Source organism: Filicampus tigris, chromosome 4 (assembly GCF_054856515.1).
Source record: "Filicampus tigris isolate MCC_2025a chromosome 4, RoL_Ftig_1.0, whole genome shotgun sequence".
Taxonomy (NCBI): domain Eukaryota; kingdom Metazoa; phylum Chordata; class Actinopteri; order Syngnathiformes; family Syngnathidae; genus Filicampus; species Filicampus tigris.
Genome location: NC_141220.1, coordinates 14644138 through 14662838, shown reverse-complemented (window position 1 = coordinate 14662838; position 18701 = coordinate 14644138). Strand labels below are relative to the sequence as shown.

Here is an 18701-nt window from a genome sequence, read left to right as displayed (position 1 = left end):
AACAGTTGCTTGCTCTTTTTCAAATTTCCCTAAAAAAACAACATTTAAGTGCATCATAAAAACGAGACCTGTTGGTCCACTCCACATGTGACAGGAGGAGCGTTTTCAACGATAATGAGCATGTGGTTAAACAAACGGGGATCGTTTGAATAATGATTGGTAGAGCTGGATGATGTTTGTTCATTGACGTTTGGAGTGCGACGTGTAATGAAGTGCCAGCCGGATGCACTACTTATCTTTGAAGTGGCGCTCGGAGTCTTGATTGCGGCCTGCAAACAGGAGCGCTCACTTGCGTGCAGGCTTGCTTTAATTTCCTTCCCTGCTCAACATGCCAGACGTCCCAAATGGCATTACGGTGTCCTTTCAACCAGCCGATTCAATTTCATGGCTTTGGCGAGATGACAAGCGGGAGCATCCTAACAAAGTCACGGCAAGCGCCGATGCTGTCGTGACAACGGCGAGCATTTGCGTGGTCCCTATTACTGCCGCCCCTCCCTGTCCACTGCCTGCTTGTCAGAGAAACAGCGGTATAGTGAGTTAACTTTTGTCTGTAATTGGGCCGTGAGCGGTACACATGATAGTGCCCCACAAACTCTATTTCGAAACATGAGGCAGCACAAATGTGATTCGATCAGGAAAAATGTGTTGTTGCTTTGTGTCATACGCTTACTAGCGCACTAAACGAGTAGAAGAATTATTTGTTGTATAATTTTTGTACACAGGAAGTCCTGAAATTATGACTATTTTACGACACCCGTGCCTCCTCCGCCATTTTGTCCCTAGCACCATCGTGACCTGACCTCTGCTCACTTTGCAGCCAAATTTAGAGGAGAGTCAAAAAGTTGCTCAAAGGCTCATTGGAGGAATCCAAAATAATTTGCGCACTTTGCAAAGCCAAATTCAAATACCATATGTCGTTGGTGTATCATTGAACAGTTGTATTTTACAGGAAAAGAATCATATTCAAGACTCAAAGAAAGCTATTAGAACAGTCATATATGTTGATTGATATACACATATATATATATATATATATATATATATATATATATATATATATGGGTGTGTGTATGTGTATGTGTGTGTGGGCAGTATTACAAAAATAACATTGTATAGTAACATTTAAAAACATATAGAGATGTGGAAAAATACGTCATTGTATTCATTATACTTTTGCTCGTGCTTTGCTGAGTTTTGTGTATACATTACACTGAAAATTATAGATAAGATATAAATATTATTAATAAATATGACATGAAATATCTGTTTTTCAAATAATGTTTTTTTTAGTTCAAATTTAGATAATTAACTATAATTATTTAGTATTTAATCTCCCGTTTTTTTTAACTTTCCAAAACGTGAAAACATTTTTAGATGAAATCAAAATACTGGCACAATTGTTTCAATCAGACTTTTGATTGGACAGCCGAAGATTTCTTTGATTTAAGGCAATCGTTAATCTTCTCCTGCTTAACTTCCCATGCAATGGACTATTCCATCTTCTTACTGCGAATGTGCAGGCATTATTGTAGTGAAACAAACTTGCTGGTGTATTTGTTAGGGAAAAAGCAAAGTAAGCAAAGTAAGCAAAAGCTGCTCCATTAAAGTTGCTCCATTAGAGTGGAAAAGGTGAGAGGAAAACCAACAATTTTGATCAGAGCCGCCAACCAAACAAGCCACAGCGCATGCCAGACGCTCTTGCCAATAGCAGTAGCACTGCTGTTAGTGTCATACGAGGAGGATATAATTGGAGAGGGACAAGAGTGATGCTTTTCGTTCAAATTGGTATACTATATCAAATATTGATTAATGATTGAAGAGGGCCCCATGGCTGGTTTTGCCTTTTGCCCTCAAATAACTGAAAGACCTCGATTCATAAATCTGCACAACATGACGTGTGTGTGCATTTGTATGTGTGGCTGCCACGGTCAGCATTTAGGATGCTAGCGACATTTTTATGAGGTTAGGGGGTGGGGGGGTGATTGTCAGCTGATCTTCAAACGTTGCAGATGAAACTTGCACATTTACTTGAAACGCATCAAAAGAAAATACACTGGCTCTTCTAATGGTGCTCATTTGCTCCGATTTGAAAGAGGACGTAGTTTTGCGTTTTTCCCAACCTTACGAGCTAATGAGAGCGCTGAGGTTACCTGTTTGTGTTTGGTCCCTTGGGTATAAGGATCTCCCTTCACTGTCACTGTCCTGCATTAGGCTGCAATCGGCTGTGCTAATGAGCAGCATGGAACATCATTTAGAGTCAGTTGAGGCACGACCGGACATTAGATCAGTCTTTGATTTTGGACGGTTGGCTGACTGATCCAATTTGTACAGTGGTAAGGAAAGGGAATTACCCGGCAGTGGACAAAGGGGAGCCAAACTTTGCTTTTGGCTCGACAGTGAGGCTGACCCTCGAAAGTTGAACTCAAGCAATAACACAATCTAGCCCTTTTATTATGGGTTCTTGTGTAGGCTGCTCATACCAGCCACCGATACTTAAAAAAGTCTGACATCAAGTAAGTCATCCTCGGCAGTAATTGGCGCTATACTGTGGGAGTTTCACACTTTGGCGAATCGTCATCTACATAAAGGTATTAGGTAGGTAAAAAAAAGCATTATGTTAAATGAAATTTTGTACGTCAAAAGTAATAGAGCTATCGGTACTCTGTATTCTGTGAGTACTCAAAGAGTGAATACTCATGCTGGTATTGGTGCGAAAAAAGGTGGTATTTTTGATTGTGTGCAATGTTTTTAGTATTTTTCATCTAATATCTGTAACTTTTTTTTTGGTAGTATTTATTTTATTTGTATTTTTTGTCAAATGTATTGTATTTCCCCCAAAAACATTTCGTTTTTTGGTTTTAATATTTTTGTATTTGTTCTAATTTTTGTGTAATTTTCGTCCTATATTTGTCTATTTTTGAGCTTCCTATTTTTGTATGAGTCCTAATATTTGTGCATTCTCCCATTATATTTGAATATCGCCAATATTTTTTTATTTTTAACATCTGCGTGTGTTTCATTTCTAGGAGTAGTGCATTTTACTTGATTCTTTTAAAATAATTTCTTTAATTTTTTTTTTTTTCCCCAATAAATTTATAATTGCTATTATTTTTAAATGATATGTGAGTAATGCAAAGGCCAGAGAAAACACAATTTTTGGGCTGATTCGGAATATGGCCTCAGTTTTTTCTCTATCACATCAGCTTTTTCATAATAATAATAATAATAATGATAATAATAATGATAATAATAATAATGATAGTAATAATAATAATAATACAAATGACCTTGGTAATGTATTTAGGAATATTTATGAGGGTTGAGGGTTTAGGGTTGCAACAGATGGATTTTTTTTCCCGGAAACGTCATAGCCGTATTGCGCAAGCTTTAATACAAAAGATGAAAATATCTCAAAAACCATTACCCCGTAATATTTGTGTATTATTTTTGTATATTATTTTTCTAATAATAATATGCTGTGATGTCCATGTCTTTATTCAAACCGCTCCTTCTTTTGGTGATTGGCCCCAAAAAGCCAAAGAAAAAATGAAACACATGCCCTTCGATTAAAGTTTTTAGGAGCATAGTTTTCCTTCCGAATTGTAAGGAATTCCTAGACAAGTCCCAGAAGCCCTGTAGCATCGTCAGGGGAAAAATATCCACAATGGAATTCCTTTTCCTCGGTTCTCGCATGCATTGATGATGCATCCAAATGAAATTACAAAACGCTAAACTTTGAATATTCTATACAATAAATAGGAGGTACAAAAACTATAGTCGAGTAGAAACAGCAGCGCAGGGACGTATCAAGCAACCCACCTTGTGAGATAATGAGTTATAAACCAGAGTCAGCCCTCCTTTCATAGGAAGAGCTGCCTATACAGTGCGTGTCCCTATGTGATTGCATAATTATTTAGTGTGTCATCAGTGTTATCAAGCAACTAGTGTGTGTTTGTGCGTGTGTCCTAATGTGTAGTGAAAGCTGCAGCAAAAGAATATCTTATGGAAACTTGTCACTTTCCTGTCTGAGGTCTGTCTCGCTTGGCTCTGCATCCCTTACTTGGAAGTAAATCATACCCGTTGAGGCGAGCGCACGAGCTCCGAGCCTCGTGGCCTCCTCCCAAACCGCCCGAGCTCTCTTTTCTCTTACCGCCCTGGAAGCGGGGGTCTGCTCCTGATCCCCAACCCCCACTCGGCTTCTCTTCTGTTTTTGCGGCAAGAAGAAAGGAAGCTGTCGGACTGAGTCATTCTTTCCCCTCGCGTCTCCTCTCCCCCGAAGGAAACCACAAGCGGCGTCTTCCTGGAGATGAGCTCTTTTGTCTGCTCCGGGCAGATCTTCCTTGGCTGAGGTCACGCACGGCCTCCGCGAGGACAGAATAGATCGATACTGTTTGTGATCCCATCCGGTTATCGGGGCTCAAATCAGGATTTTTGCCGGAAAATGCACGAGGATTCACAGTATTTCTGGCCAAATTTAGTCGAACGGCCGTGCGTGACTTGAAGCGCGCAGACGACGTCTGCGTGAGTCACTCATCATATTTGTGCAGCTCCGGTTTTGGAACGGGTTGCGTTGTGACTTTTGTAGCGCTGTCCATTTGGTTGGTTGGAACACAACTTTGAAATAGATAAATGGCTCAAATCCACACGTACACAATCTCATCCAGGGACAGGCAGTTAGGGGGTGACAATGTCAGCTGATCTTCAAACATTACAGATTTTCACATTTTTGTCTGTTTGTTGCTGATCATTTTCGATTTTGTCATCTAATATTATTAATATCATACAAAGCTCAAAATAAGAGGTTTCGCATCGCTGTTTTGAGGTCAAAATTAATATTTTGTGCCTCAGTACCTACTGAACAGCAAAACTGAGGCTCAACCGCCGAGACAACCGTAAAAAAAAATCTCCAAGGGAAACCTACAGTTTGGCTCGTGACAAAAAGTTGTTTGATACCCCTGTCTTAATGCCAAAAGTATATTAATAATATAAAATATTGATAATTTATTAATTTTTTATTTTTAAAATTGATATTTTTTTGGGGGGGGGGATTCAAAAACATTGGAATCGATTAGCAGATGTACCTAACGTTGTGCCTCGTGTGTGCGTTTGGGAAAACTGCTGGGACCTCTTGTTGCGGGTGGGCTGCTAGACTCACTTACATTTACCATAATTACTTCTTTCTCTCTGAGCGCTTGCCGAGCTGAGAGGGTCAGGGCCAGTCTGAGCCGTTGCGGCTGGCTGTCCTTTAGCCGACGTTGCCTTATGACGTAGACGCGGCATTACGAGCAAGAAGAAGACGCCATCTGAAGAGGAAGACATCAGATCTTACCCCGCTACGCAACGTGGAGGCAGCCTAGACAGCGGCCACAATGAGTAGCTATTTCATGTCACTATAATTTGGATGTGAAATACTGTATTCAGTGTATTTGAGCTCTTGTCCCGACATAGACACTGACATTATTGTTCGAGGAAAGCTGCTGATCTTCCCGTTTGCTCTTCTCCCTTGATGGGATTTACACCAGCTTTTAACAAAGCTTCCTTCTCCTCTTGATCCCATTTAGCTCTATTGTGGACCGTGACACTCCTGTTTAGCACCGAGGCAGAGCGAGGTGTCAAACAATTAGCCGATGAATTTTGACCGTAAATGACCTATTCACACACTCGGATGCTCCATAAAACAAAAGGCTGAGTTCATTCCACTGAAGTTTTGAGAGAATATCCTGAAAATGAACACGCGAGAGGAAGGACAAGATCACATTTAGATAAATGGCCAAACCCGCCGCCTCAACTTTGCTAAAGCTAGCACATTCGCTTTCATTTATTGGCAACCCTGTTTATTACGCTTAATGATGTGCGTGAGCGCGTTTATTGAGCGGAAGAATGTAGACCCTTTGCTGACCTAATGGCCCCTGCTGGATGTGCTTTGACGCCGCCCATGTGAGTGTGAAAGAGAGAGTGTGTGTGAGTTTGTGCTCGGGAGTTTGTGTTCGTGAGTTTGAGAGTGTGTGTGAATGTGTGTATCAGGGTTTGTGGGTTACAGTGTGTGTCTGAATGCGTGTATGTGTGTGAATCCTATAATCCCGCCTCCATTTGTTGTGTGTCACCATCAATTAGTCCCATCCCTCAAGGAAAGTCAACTTTGAGATTGAAGTCTTTTAATCACATCACGCTCGTCTGTACGAGTGTAATCGGAGCTGTCATAGCTCAGCCACTTTATTAGGTACACCTGCTTGATTTGTAACGAGAGCCAATGCAAGAGCCGCTCAGAAAAATTGTGCCTTGGCAGAGGTAATACTGCTCATGTTTGTGTTTGTCAATGCGGTGGTAGCATCCAAGAGCCGTTCCTAATATTCTGGCACGTTGTAGAGCTGGCATTTATTCACAGAAGGAACGTGACGACATTATGAGCTAACCTACTGAATTCTGCGTCAAGGGCCAAAAGCTGGATACATTTCGGATCTTCTGTTTTGGGTCTGATGCGGCAACTTTACAGTCTCTCTGTGTGAAAGAGGCTACTTGCTGTAGAAAAAGTAGCCCTCCCCCGAATAAATACCAGTTTTTCCTCTAGGGCGCTGAGTTGGTTGTTTTGCAAGATTTCTGAGTGAAAAAGGCTACTGTCTGTAAAAAAATAAAATAAATAAATAAATAAATAAATAATGAAAGTTGAATAAATGTGTTGAAAGCAACTGTTTCTCCCCTTTTATGGCGGCTGTGAAGTGTTTTTTTTTTTCAGGCACTCTGTGTGAAAGAGGCTACTGCTTGTAAAAAAAAACAAACAAAAAGCAACAACAACAAAACATTTCTTCAGGGTATTGAAAACAACTATTACTGCCCAACAGCTCTCTCGCATTGCAGGGTTCAATGTGAAAGGCAATGGTGTATGAACATCTTTTATGGCTCTGATACGGCAATTGTGTCGGCTTTCAGAGTGAAATAACCTACTGCCTGTTAAAGATAAAACTGCAAATTTTCAGTGTGTTGAAAGCAATTGTCACCGTCCAACAACTGTTAGCAACATCGAATCCCACTTTGTTGGCCTCCGTACAAAGGCAAGGGAGGACACAAACCTTCCGTTACAATTCTAATGTGGAAACTTTGCTGGATTTCTATGTTTAAGTGGCCCCGAAAAAAATATGAAAAACTGGAGTCATTGCCAGCGCTTGCATGTCAGTCATGTTGAATAACGTACTTGAGTTGTAAATATTTGCCCCGATTTGAGGGATTACCTTTGTGTGAATAACGGGTGCTCTGATTGGCCGGATTACCATGCAGAGTGGTTTGAAGCAAGGCCATGTGCGCTGCGAATAATGTCTATTAGCCGCGGCCCCGCTAATGCACAATGGACACCCTTGTACAGAGAGAATAGAGTGGACCTGCACACCCCGTGTGAGTGCGTGCGTGTGCGTGTGCGTGTTTTATTCGCTCTCACTTGTGTTCAGGCGGAATTCAGACCGCAATGCTTTTATTGCCTCATACGGGCGGTAAAATACGGCAATCCTGAGTCGCCAGTGGGGGTGCCGTGGAGGGGATTATTCTGGATTGCGGCAGTTCCACATGTCGAGAAAGAGGAAGAAACTCTTATCATCTCAGTGTCTTCAGTGCTGCAAAGAGCGCTTTAAAATCTTGTTTTTAAATCAGATCAAATGGATGAATTTAGCTATAAACAAACAAAAAAGTGAATACTTTGATGCGATTTAGGGGCATAATTAAACCAATTTGAATCCAAAAATTGTTTTATTGATTTAAAAGGTCTGAATACATCGGTACATGAACTAATGACTCGTTCTCAATGTAGCTTGAACGGGCCGATGGCCCGATCAGAAAGTTGGCCAAATTGGTTTGATGTTGCTGATGATCTGTTGTTTCTTTGTATTATATTAGCTTAAATTGTTTGTTTTTTGGAGAGTTTGCATGTGGTTACATGTTCATAAGCATGACAAAAGCTACAGATATAGGTCAGATCTGGTCTTCGTGCATCATGCCCTCTCGAAGTGAGCCATACCGTGTTGTTCCACTTTAAAATATACTGTTCTTGAATCATATCGCATCCCGTGTGTTGAGATTCAGTATTCCCTCACTACTTCACAGTTATATTTTTGTTGTTTGTTGTTTTATTGTTTTTTTGCGGCTTCAGTCTATTGTGTGGTTTTCATTTGTGACCATAACTTCATGTGTTGCCCTTCTACCTCGCTATTTCACAGGTTTTCTTGCTATTTTCCTTTCTTCTAAGTTAGACCAGTCAAAAATCGTCGATTCTTTTGAGGAGAAATTTCTTTTACAAAAATCGAGACCATGAAAATTAGAGCTCGTAACCCCCAAAATCCCTGTTCCCTCATTGTCTGTGTGATCAGAAATAGGCTTTGAGCGCACTGCTTCAGACCGTTCAAAAACTCAGAACGTTGTTCAAATGTGCCATTCATTTATTCAGAGTGTCCCAAAAACCGCAATACTGGTGCCCAGCGCATCAGACGGTACAAGGAAGCAGTTGAAGCACGAGCCGCGTTCAGAATTTAATGTGAGTGGTGCGCGCTCTGCCTCCCGCAGTACACAAGGAAGACAAAACATCCGCTTTATAACTCCGTTATAAAGTTTTTCTTTTTAGTTTAAATCGGTTTACTTTGACCAGAATCCCACTTCGTATTGTAGCCAAAATGATCATTTTAATGAGATAATGCGCATTTTGCCGCAGTAAATCATTGTTGTGGAAACGCAACTCTAGTCTAGTCTAGTCTTCTTATTTGTCTACTTCTTTATCGTCTTTGTCTTCTTCGTCTTCTAAATGGAAGACGAAGAAGAACTTTGCCGGGAAGAACGAGAGTTTACAGCGGCAGTATTTATTCTTCATTTTATATTTTAAAAGTCGAATTTATTAAGTGTAACAAGTATTTAGAAGGGTCGAAACCACATGGTGGTGTGTTGTAATGACAGATAGATTCATGCTAAATGAACTGATCTCACAGTGTTTCAAACTTGTAGGTTATGTGCAACTTCAGATGCTCATTTCCCCGCAATTTTTGTGACCGTGTTTCAAATTGTTTTTTGAATCACAATTGCATTGGCCTTGAAATGACTTCTGTCAAGTATGTACCATCTGCACACATTACACATTTAAAACAGTCAATAATTGAGGTAGAGATCGAGACAAGTCTCAGAGTATGCGCGGTCGAGTGGAAATCCTGAAAGCGCTTCCTCAGATCAGATCAGATGGGAGGAACAAAGCTCATTGTCGGAGGGAGAGGATGGAGAAGTGCATCTGGGATTATCATGGGAGCATCCAGTGAAATGACATGTCACTCCTAATCTGGGATTAGCAGGCTTTGGCACCTCACAGGCGCGCTAAAAGCCACCTGTTTGACTCTTAATTCTTTTGTTGCATCAAACTTTCACGCGCTTGTTGGACACAATCGTTGCACAGAGTTATTTTTAGAACCTTTGTCACTCATTCTGCATTCGAGGGACCGTGGAGCCTTTAAATAAAAAAGTGGTATTTTTTTGTTTGTGCAATCTGTGTGTTTTAGTCATGCTATCCCTCTGTGTCACCTTGTCCTTTTAGATCAACGTTTACTCAAACATACATGTGGACTAGGGCTGAACACAAACACAAAGAGCTGATTTTAATACTCATAAAGGGACAGAAACAATATTGCGTAATATTTATTTTAAATGTGGGCTCCTATTAATTTGCACATATTTATAAACATTTATACGTGTTCTTCCACATGATATGAGGGGACTTTTTTTCCTTTTTTTTTCTAATGAATAATTTTGAAATTTCTGGTAATTTTAAAAATATTCTATATTTGTTTATTATTCTGTTTATTTATATTTTTTTCTTGTTGTAGTTCACTTTTTACTTTACATTTTATTCAAAAATATTTTGTATCATTATTTTTTGTATATATTGCCATTCTGTATTTTTTATTTTATTTCATATGATGATGGATGGTGATTGATGATGATGTTGATTAACTATTTTCAAGTCCCTTTTCTTGTTGCTTTTTTTCCAATTTCCCCGTTTTGTGTAATTTGATTTCAATATTATTTATACTCTATTATTTATTATTAATTATTATTATTGACTTATTTGACTTTTTTTTTTGCCACATATACACTGCACTGAAAAAATGCAGTGTTGAATTTACTCAATTTAATTTCGTCAAGTGTTTGCTCAAAATAAGATAATCGGGATCCAGATACATTTTATAAGTAAAATACTACTCTACCTAAATATGTGGATCCAGATGCTTTTATTTTGCGCAACCACTTGAAGAAATAAAACTGAGTAAATTCAACACACCATTTTTTTCAATGCGTAAAATGACAGCGTGCAAAATGAAAAGACAAATAATATAAATAAATAAACAAGATAAGACAAAAACTACCCCCAAAAATGAATAACAAAATGTTTACACTGTAAAATGAAATCCAAATTGCTCAAAATGAAAATAAAAATGCTATTAGAATACAATTTACAATCCAAAAATACAATATAAATAAATATAGATCTTCCAAGATTTACATAAAACATGTAGCAATATTTATGGAAATATTAACAATATGTTGGAAGATGAAAAGGTACTGTATAATGCAAAAAAAAAAAAAAAAAATATATATATATATATATATATATATATATATATATATAACCTATAACATATAACCAGCAGGCTATTTTTGACTGTTTGATTCATATAAAAGTGAGTAGCGACCTAATAACCATGGGAAAATGGAGGTTCCCCATAGGTTGTGGAAGAACCGAGTTGAGACCCCACTGTTATGTTTATTCTTAAAATAACAGAACTCATTCATTTTATATCTGCAACCTGAGGTCACAGCACAGCGGCACTTGTGTAACGCTACTATTTGTGCACGGCGGTATTATGTCCCCGAAAGAGGTCGGAGGTGAGCGGCGAGATAATGAGGATTGGAGCCACTGAACAGATGGAGGTCGGCCTGCTGCCATATTAGCTCCTCTCTTGCAAAAGTAGAGATGTGAGTTTTCAAGGAGCAACCACAAGGCCACAACATTAGGTACAGCTAAGACATTTTGCTGAGGACCTGCATAGAGGTGCTGATACAGAATGTCCAGAGGTGGGCATCGTCTATCCATCTATAACTTCTGGGCGGTATTTCCGGCTGGTCCCTGTCTGTCCCTCGTAGGCGACTGCCAATCGGCGTAGAGAACATAATTTTCACGTCACACGCAGGCGCTGCACAACTGCCACACCATTTTTGATAAAATACATTATGAATATTGTTGAAGGGAATGGTAAACTATGTTAGACTGATACACAAATGCAGGTAAAATTGCACATCTTCATTCAAATGTTGTGAACTAAATTGGGCCGATCTGAGCCATGAAACTCCAGGGCTGAAAATGAGTCCCACCTAGACTGTAGCATTTGCAGTCTGGGGCAGGGGGATTCCATCATGACTAATTTTTATTCAGATTTGTACCAAAATGAAATTGTTTCTCCATCAGTAGTGTTTCACGAAACACAAAGTTCTGTGGTAACGCCAGCTTGTTTAGTATGATGAAAAGAGACTGGAGCCATCAACGTTTTCGAAAATTCAGCACCTGAAGACAGTTACACCTGGTTACACAAAAATTTGGTGGGCACGACTATCATGGGTAAACACACAAAAAAACGATTCACAAACCCATGTCCGAAAGACAGGAAGTCTGCCATTTTGGTTTTAAAGTGGGTATTTTAGGGTTGTTTTTGGCCATGTCCAAGGATCAATCAAACCCAAAACTAAATTGCAAAAGTTCAGAGTGACCTCAGCATTGTTCTGGCCTCTGATTGGTTCAGCTAAATAATCATCTACGTTCATCCCTTTGATTGGTTCAGCTAAATTTGTTCACCAAAGATTGATTTACAGGTAAGGACTATGTCTGGTATGATTAAAAATTCACTTTCAAGGTGCACTTTTCAAGGAAAACTCGACAATGTGCCGAACACCATTACTGGCTGGCTTGTTTCAACCTGGTCTGCATCATCATCGTGGTTGCTTACGATGTATTCTACTTCAAGTTTCTATGTTTTTGTCATGTTGTTAGATAAATATTGATTGTGATCTGCTATATTGTAATGTAAGGGTTTGGAGTTGTTTAAAGGCGATGTATTGGAAGAGAAGGGTAACTTTGTTTCTTGCTTTAGTAATACCTGATGGTATTTATCCTCAAATACACAAAATGTCTTTCTCTCTTCTTTAATGCCACACATAGTTATATAGCATTTTGGTACATTATTTTGCACGATGGTGTTGTTAAGGGGGGATCCGGTCACCGAAGTCCCCACTCAAGGCCCAGGTCTGAAACTCACGACCTGCCACTGACTAGCAATAACTAAAGATTTTCTTCGATTGTGACTGTATTCTAACCTTATAAAAGACAGAAGGACAGTGATACACTGAGAAACGTACATGTTTTTGTCATTGCATGTGGGTGGATGGCGGCGAAGTGTGATGACTAACTGTTGGTTCATAATGCACTAGTTCAAAATTCACCCACAAGACAGTTTCACTTAGCAATGTGAAATGGGGAAGGCATGTCTATCATGAGTTGACCCACTAAAAAGCCCAAAAAAATCATGCCCTATAAACACGTCTGCCATTTTGGTTGGAAGTGGCCATTTTAGGGTAATTTTGGGCCATTTGCAGCTATTCTTATGCCAGAAATTTGTTTCATTGGTACCAAATTTTCTACCTCCTATATACTAGACAGATGGTGATGATTTTTCTTTTTTTTAAATAACATTTTGGAATTGTGTGAGGACAGGAGCATGGTGGCAAAATTTGATGACTCCCCTTACAACACGAAACTCAAATAGCTCCACACAGTCCGTGCTTTTTAAGTTTTAGATACAATCACTGTGCTATGTAGTGGTGTCCACATAACGTTGCCATAAAGTCTACTAGCTCAATGCTAACACATAATGGGAAACACCACAGGTGTGCTAATGAATAGCGCTGGAGCCGCTGTGTTAAAACCCTTTAAGAGTCTCATTTCTTTACATTCTCTTCAGTTGTCATTACTGTATTCTACCTTAAAATACATTATTATTCACATTTATTTATTTATTTTCTTGCTTCAGCATGGTGTGGCGCTGACAAAGTGAGCAAGTGTGCTGGTCGTTGAGACACGGTGGCCACAGAGTCCGCCGTTGACGGCGCTCTTCAATGGCCGCTTCCATGCTACCTTCACTGGCTCACTTGTGTACACGTGAAGTAGATAAATGTATGTGGGGTGTTGTGTTTGCGCTAGCCCTGGTGTGTTGCCCTGCCAGGAAAAACAAGCGGCACACAAGGCAGGGTCCACTTCTGGACTGCGGTTAACAGTTGGCATAGTCCTGCGTGTTTACGCCCACTGTACAAACATCATATTTATCTTAAAAAAAAACCCACACACATTCCTTCGTTTGATTGATATTTTCCATTTCAGTACTAATGAAGGCAACAAACCCCGGTTCATGAGATGATGAGAGACGGCCTTTGTTGCACAGATGCACAATTGTGTATTTGTCAGGTGTGTTTTTTTTTGGGTGGTAGATATCAAGAGAAGTATATTGCGAACGATGCTGTTTTGATGAGAAGAATTTATTGAGGAACCAACCATTAGCGTGGCTGTATACCATGAAAACGATACTATTCTCTATACTAGGTGTCTGCTTTGGGTTTTTGTAAACTTAAATTGCTTCATTCATATGTATAATAGTACTTTGTATAGATTTTGAACCTATTTAGCAGTTAGGGGGAGGTTTGAGAGGGGTGCTATTGAGCCAATTTTGGGGAGTCCAGCTGGGGACCTCTAAAATGCATACTTATTGGATATTTTGTATATTTTCTCCAGGATAAAAACGCCATTACAAAAAAAGTTACATTTTGGTGCATGATGAAAAGGCCCTTCACTCCTCGAGCAACAAAACCATTTTTTAGAGGTGTTGCTGCTGAATGCTTCTGTTTTGGGTGACAGCGGCGGCACGATTGTAGAAGTGCTGGTGGTGGTGGTCGAGGGGCGATCCCTGGGGGAAAAACAGGCGTGTATGCGTCGGCATTCCTCAGGCCTGACCTCTGACAGCGCCCCCTTCTAACAAGGCTCCTCACAGGCTTGAGACACACAAGGCCTATTATCTCTCCCTCCTTCTCTGTCTTTATTTGTGCAGTCCACACACTCGGCTGCTTTTTAGCCACGCCTCACCATTCATTCGCACCTGGGAGTCGTCCCAAATCGGCATGGACAAACACATTTCAATTCAACAAACTCCATGAAGAAATTGGAAACTGGATTTAAACTGCATGGTCTAAGTGACTAGATTACAATTGCTTTTTTTTTTGCTCTCCAAATGGCACAATTGTGCTATCCATTATGGTAGTGGATAAAAATCTGCTAGTAGTGTTGGATTTTTCATAATACCGGTAATTCTTTTTTTATTTCATATTTATTTGAGTTTTTTTTAATTCACTTAATTTTAATTTGTTTGTAGAGCATGCTTGTTAATTTTTATTTCTCGTTTTAGTTTTGTTTTTATTAGTTTTAGTATTAGTTTGATATTTTTTTTTATATATGTAGTGTTTGTCGAGTGCAAGATAAAAAATAATCGTTAGGTATTGTGTAATAAAGTTCAAAATTCCAAACAACTGTTCCTTTTTCTGTACAGCCGTAGAGCAATACGGAAATAAAAACATTCAAAATTAACCAACCCATAAAGCTAATGCATGATATACATTTACAAAGACAAAAATGAAAAACATTTTCGCTATAATAGTATTTTAGTTAGTTTTATAAACGTAAAATTAGTTTCAGTTCGTTATTTTTTAATTTTTTATTTTTTTTTAAAGCACTCTCGTTTTTATTGTATTCCATGAACTAATTTGTTTTTATTTCAATTTTAGTTGTAGTTTTTTCTTTAATTTGAATGAAGGAGAATAAACTTATTGGTTATGTGAGTGAAGCATAAACGCCCTTCTCTACCAAGTTGACATGATCAAATTACAGTGATTGGTGATGTATACACACCTGTTTCTGTTCAAATAACACTTATAAACACATTAAAAAACACTCGCTGTAAACCTAAACTACAGGGAATGCAGATAATTACATTTGTTGGAAATATGGTACATTCGACATGTACATGGTAATACATTAAAAATGCTGTATGCTACGTAAAGATATACAGACAATAAATATGGTTTAAAAATGATATGTAAAGACAAAAATGTGCTACATTAGTGGTGTCTGCTTATAGAACATGAATTGTATTGCATACATCATAGGTATATAGAATATTAAATATGGTGTTCATATTTTTCGTTAGCAGTATCACGACATTTCGTGATATTACTTATGAAATTCCTACTTGCTGGTCGGGTCAACGTCTGTAACGTACGTGGTGGCCCGTGACAGTGCTATACATTAAAGTCAGACCCTGTCTTGATATGCTGCATTAGAGGTGTATGGTTTTAATATGTTGTATTATTGGTGTTCAGACATTAAATATGGTGCAAATATTTCTACATGAGAGCTGTATGGAACATCGAATATGGAATAAATGTGGCACATTGTCGGTGTATATTCATTAAATATGGTCTACTGTAAATATGTTACATTAGAGGTGTATACGCGTTACATCTGCTATATTACAGGTGTTTAGATTATATCTCTTCTAAATATCCTACAATAGAGATGTGTAAATAACGAATACCAGCCAGTTGAGTGATGAGGAGTAATAATGCAATAATAATGTAGCGGCATATTATTTCCCATGAGGTAATTCAAGTCAAATCGAGCTGTGCTGTTTTATTATTAGGGAGCGTTCATTTCTTTTTACACTTGTATGGCAGTTAAGAGTGTTCAAGCATGACTCAAAAGATTTGCTGTACAGGTAACAAAGCTGTTTGTTTTATTTCTATTTGCATGATTTGCTATGAGGGAATTTGAGTGCGCCGCAGGATGGAAAGCCAACAGGCGGCCTTCTTTTGTTTCCTTCATTCTGCTTGTCGAGACTTGGCCCAGAGGGAAAAACAATTCCATGAAAAAGTCTTCCCGTTCCCGTTTGTTTGCCTCCGAATCTTCCTCTTGGGCTCCACAAGTGGCAGAAGGGACCTGACGGCTCAATGCAGCATTGTGTACGCTTACTTTTTTCTGAGAGTGGGGGGCCTCCTCTCATCTGTCGCAGGTCTCCCTTCGCCCCGCCGCCCACAATGGACGATTGTTTGTCGCCAGGTCCCTGCCATCCCTCGGGGACGATTGGACCGTGATTTCCTGCCAAATACCCAGCCTGGTCTTTGCTTTCTGTGTTTGGAAGTCAGTGTTGGCCTTCTAAGTCACTGTCGACTTGACTGTGAGGAAGCAAGTGTATTCCAGAATTCACTGGAAAAAAAAGATAACTAAAAATAAGCAACAATACCTCAAATTTGGTCATATTTTCTTATTTTAAGCAAAAGATAATGATTCTTGAAAGTAGTATATAAATCTAGCTACTTTAAGACAGTAATAGGGTTGAAAATCTGGGAAAAAAAATGCCAAAAGATTTTATAAGATTTGCTCATTCAAGAAATTCTGTTATTTAAGAAATGTTTTCTGACAATAAGTTGTATATTTTCATGTTTAAAGACCTTTTCCCTGAATTTCAGAAGTTGCACCTTTCTTAGTAATTTTATATAGTGAATAAATCTTACAATAGGGCATATTTTCTTGAAACAGGACATTTGCTTTCTCGTTTTAGCTAGTTCCAAGATACTTAACTGTAAAAATATTCAACAAAAGCAGCTCAGAATATGACAATTGAATAAAAAAGTTCACTTAAAACAAGTATTTAAGACTTGAATCAGGGCCTTGAAGCATTCATACACAAAAAAAAATCACATCCAAAAAGTTGACCTAATTACATCAAGTTTTTAAATGGAGCATTTATGAGCGCAACATTTTTGAAAAACAGACCATTTGTCGCATAATTATAGTTATACTTTCAAGAAAAACAGGTAATAGGCCATCTTATAATTTGATTCATCAAGCTCAAACGAGCTGTGCATCGCCTAATCGTCACGAAGTTCCCGTCGGCATATTTAGCCTGGTCCAAGTCGGTCCCTCGTCGTGGTCAGCCAATCGGCGTCGAGAACTCAATTTACAAGTCACACACAGGTGCCGCACAAGCAGACACGCCGCCAAATAAAGAGAAAATATCAAATAAAAACAACAGACATGCACCACGTGGCGATCGGTGAAGTAAAAACAACACACGTCATCGTATCTGTGTGACCGAACGGTATACAACGCTGTTTTATTTTCAATGTTTTATTTATTTGGCTGCGTGTCATGTGTGCGGCACCTGCGTGTGACGTGGTACCGATTAAGTCCGCTCTCGATGCCTTTGGCTGACACGGGCCGACTGGGACCAGGTGGGTCGGCTAAATATGCAGACGGTAACTTTGTGACGGTTCGGCCAAGCCCAGCTCTGCTCAAACGTTAACGTACCTCTTTAATGAGGCACATCAAATATTTTGCTTGTTGGGCGCAACCCTGTTAGTAAGATACTCAGGCTGAAAAACATATTCAGTTAAAATGAGTCCTTTACAATTAATAAAGAAAGTCACATTTTTATTTAAATGCTACTTTGCTGAGATAATCCGTCCACCTCATAGGTGTGGCATATCAAGATGCTGATTAGACAGCATAATTATTGCACAGGTGTGCCTCAAGCGACATGGCCGAATACGACTCTTCTCTTTGGTTCCGAATCAGGGTTATACTGTACATATAAAATTACAAATTTTGTTAAGTATTATTGTAATTGACGTTGTGACACTATTTTTTGGCACTTAAAATTTGTAACCACAGCAAAACCAGTGGCTGACGGTCAGTCTTTCAGGAGCACTAGTTGTCGTACCTCGCACACTGGTCGACAGTTCGGTCAGTTTTGGCCGCATGGCCTAATGTGTGGCGGACTTCGGCTGCCCACAGTATTGAGTTTGGTCACAGAACCAGTTAAACTGGAAAGTCATGAAATATTATTTGAAAAATGCTGTTATACAAATAATGGCCTCCCCTCTAATAGGCAGTGCTCTCTCTCTCCCTTTCGCAGAATGATGTCTTCCATGCGAGCATCGCCTCCCTTTCCCGCGCCGGCCGAGGAAGAGGAGGCGCTCGCCCGCAGCAACGCCAACGTGGCCTGGCTCAACGACCACGGCCCCAAGGAGACGCCGTCGCCCTCCCCGCCCGAGCGGCCCCACTCTGGCGAGCCGCAGCCAATCAGAGAGAAGCGAGCCGACAGCGACTCTTGGGACAACGTTGCGTCGACTGCGATGGTGAGGGAGGGAACGCTCATAAAACACGCATGAAACACGCGAGGGGCGAGATCTCTTGCATAGTGATGCTGCAGGCACTGCTGAAGGCAGTCCAGTGAGGGTCCTCCTCTGGAGACTTTGACCCTTTGCTCTTTGTGTGTGTGTGCGCGTGTGTGTGTGTTGAGGAGAAACTTTTTTTTTTTAAATTACATTACTGGACTTGCACTAATCCAATGACAACCAATGCAATTTTCCTTACAGGAAATAATCAAAGTCAACTCTTTTTACATGACTAAGATTCGTGTAAAAATGGAGGCGGATGTGTCTCATTTTTAAGCATTTATAATAAAAATGTCAAGTATGCAAGTATTTTTTTTGGAACACTTTTAACTTATTCTTCCTCGAACATTTTGGAC

At 39.5% G+C, this 18701-nt stretch overlaps 1 protein-coding gene across 3 annotated transcripts in view; it reads left to right on the top strand.

The window, feature by feature from the left end:
• The window catches only part of LOC147148597 (transcription factor SOX-6-like), a 119041-nt gene that overhangs the window by 25789 nt on the left and 74551 nt on the right, over nt 1-18701 (top strand). For all 3 annotated transcript variants that reach the window (XM_086028926.1, XM_086028927.1, XM_086028925.1), the window contains exon 3: nt 18084-18306. In XM_086028926.1, coding sequence (XP_085885052.1) covers nt 18085-18306 — 222 coding nt within the window. In that variant the 5' untranslated portion in view covers nt 18084. The remainder of the gene's footprint in view (nt 1-18083; nt 18307-18701) is intronic.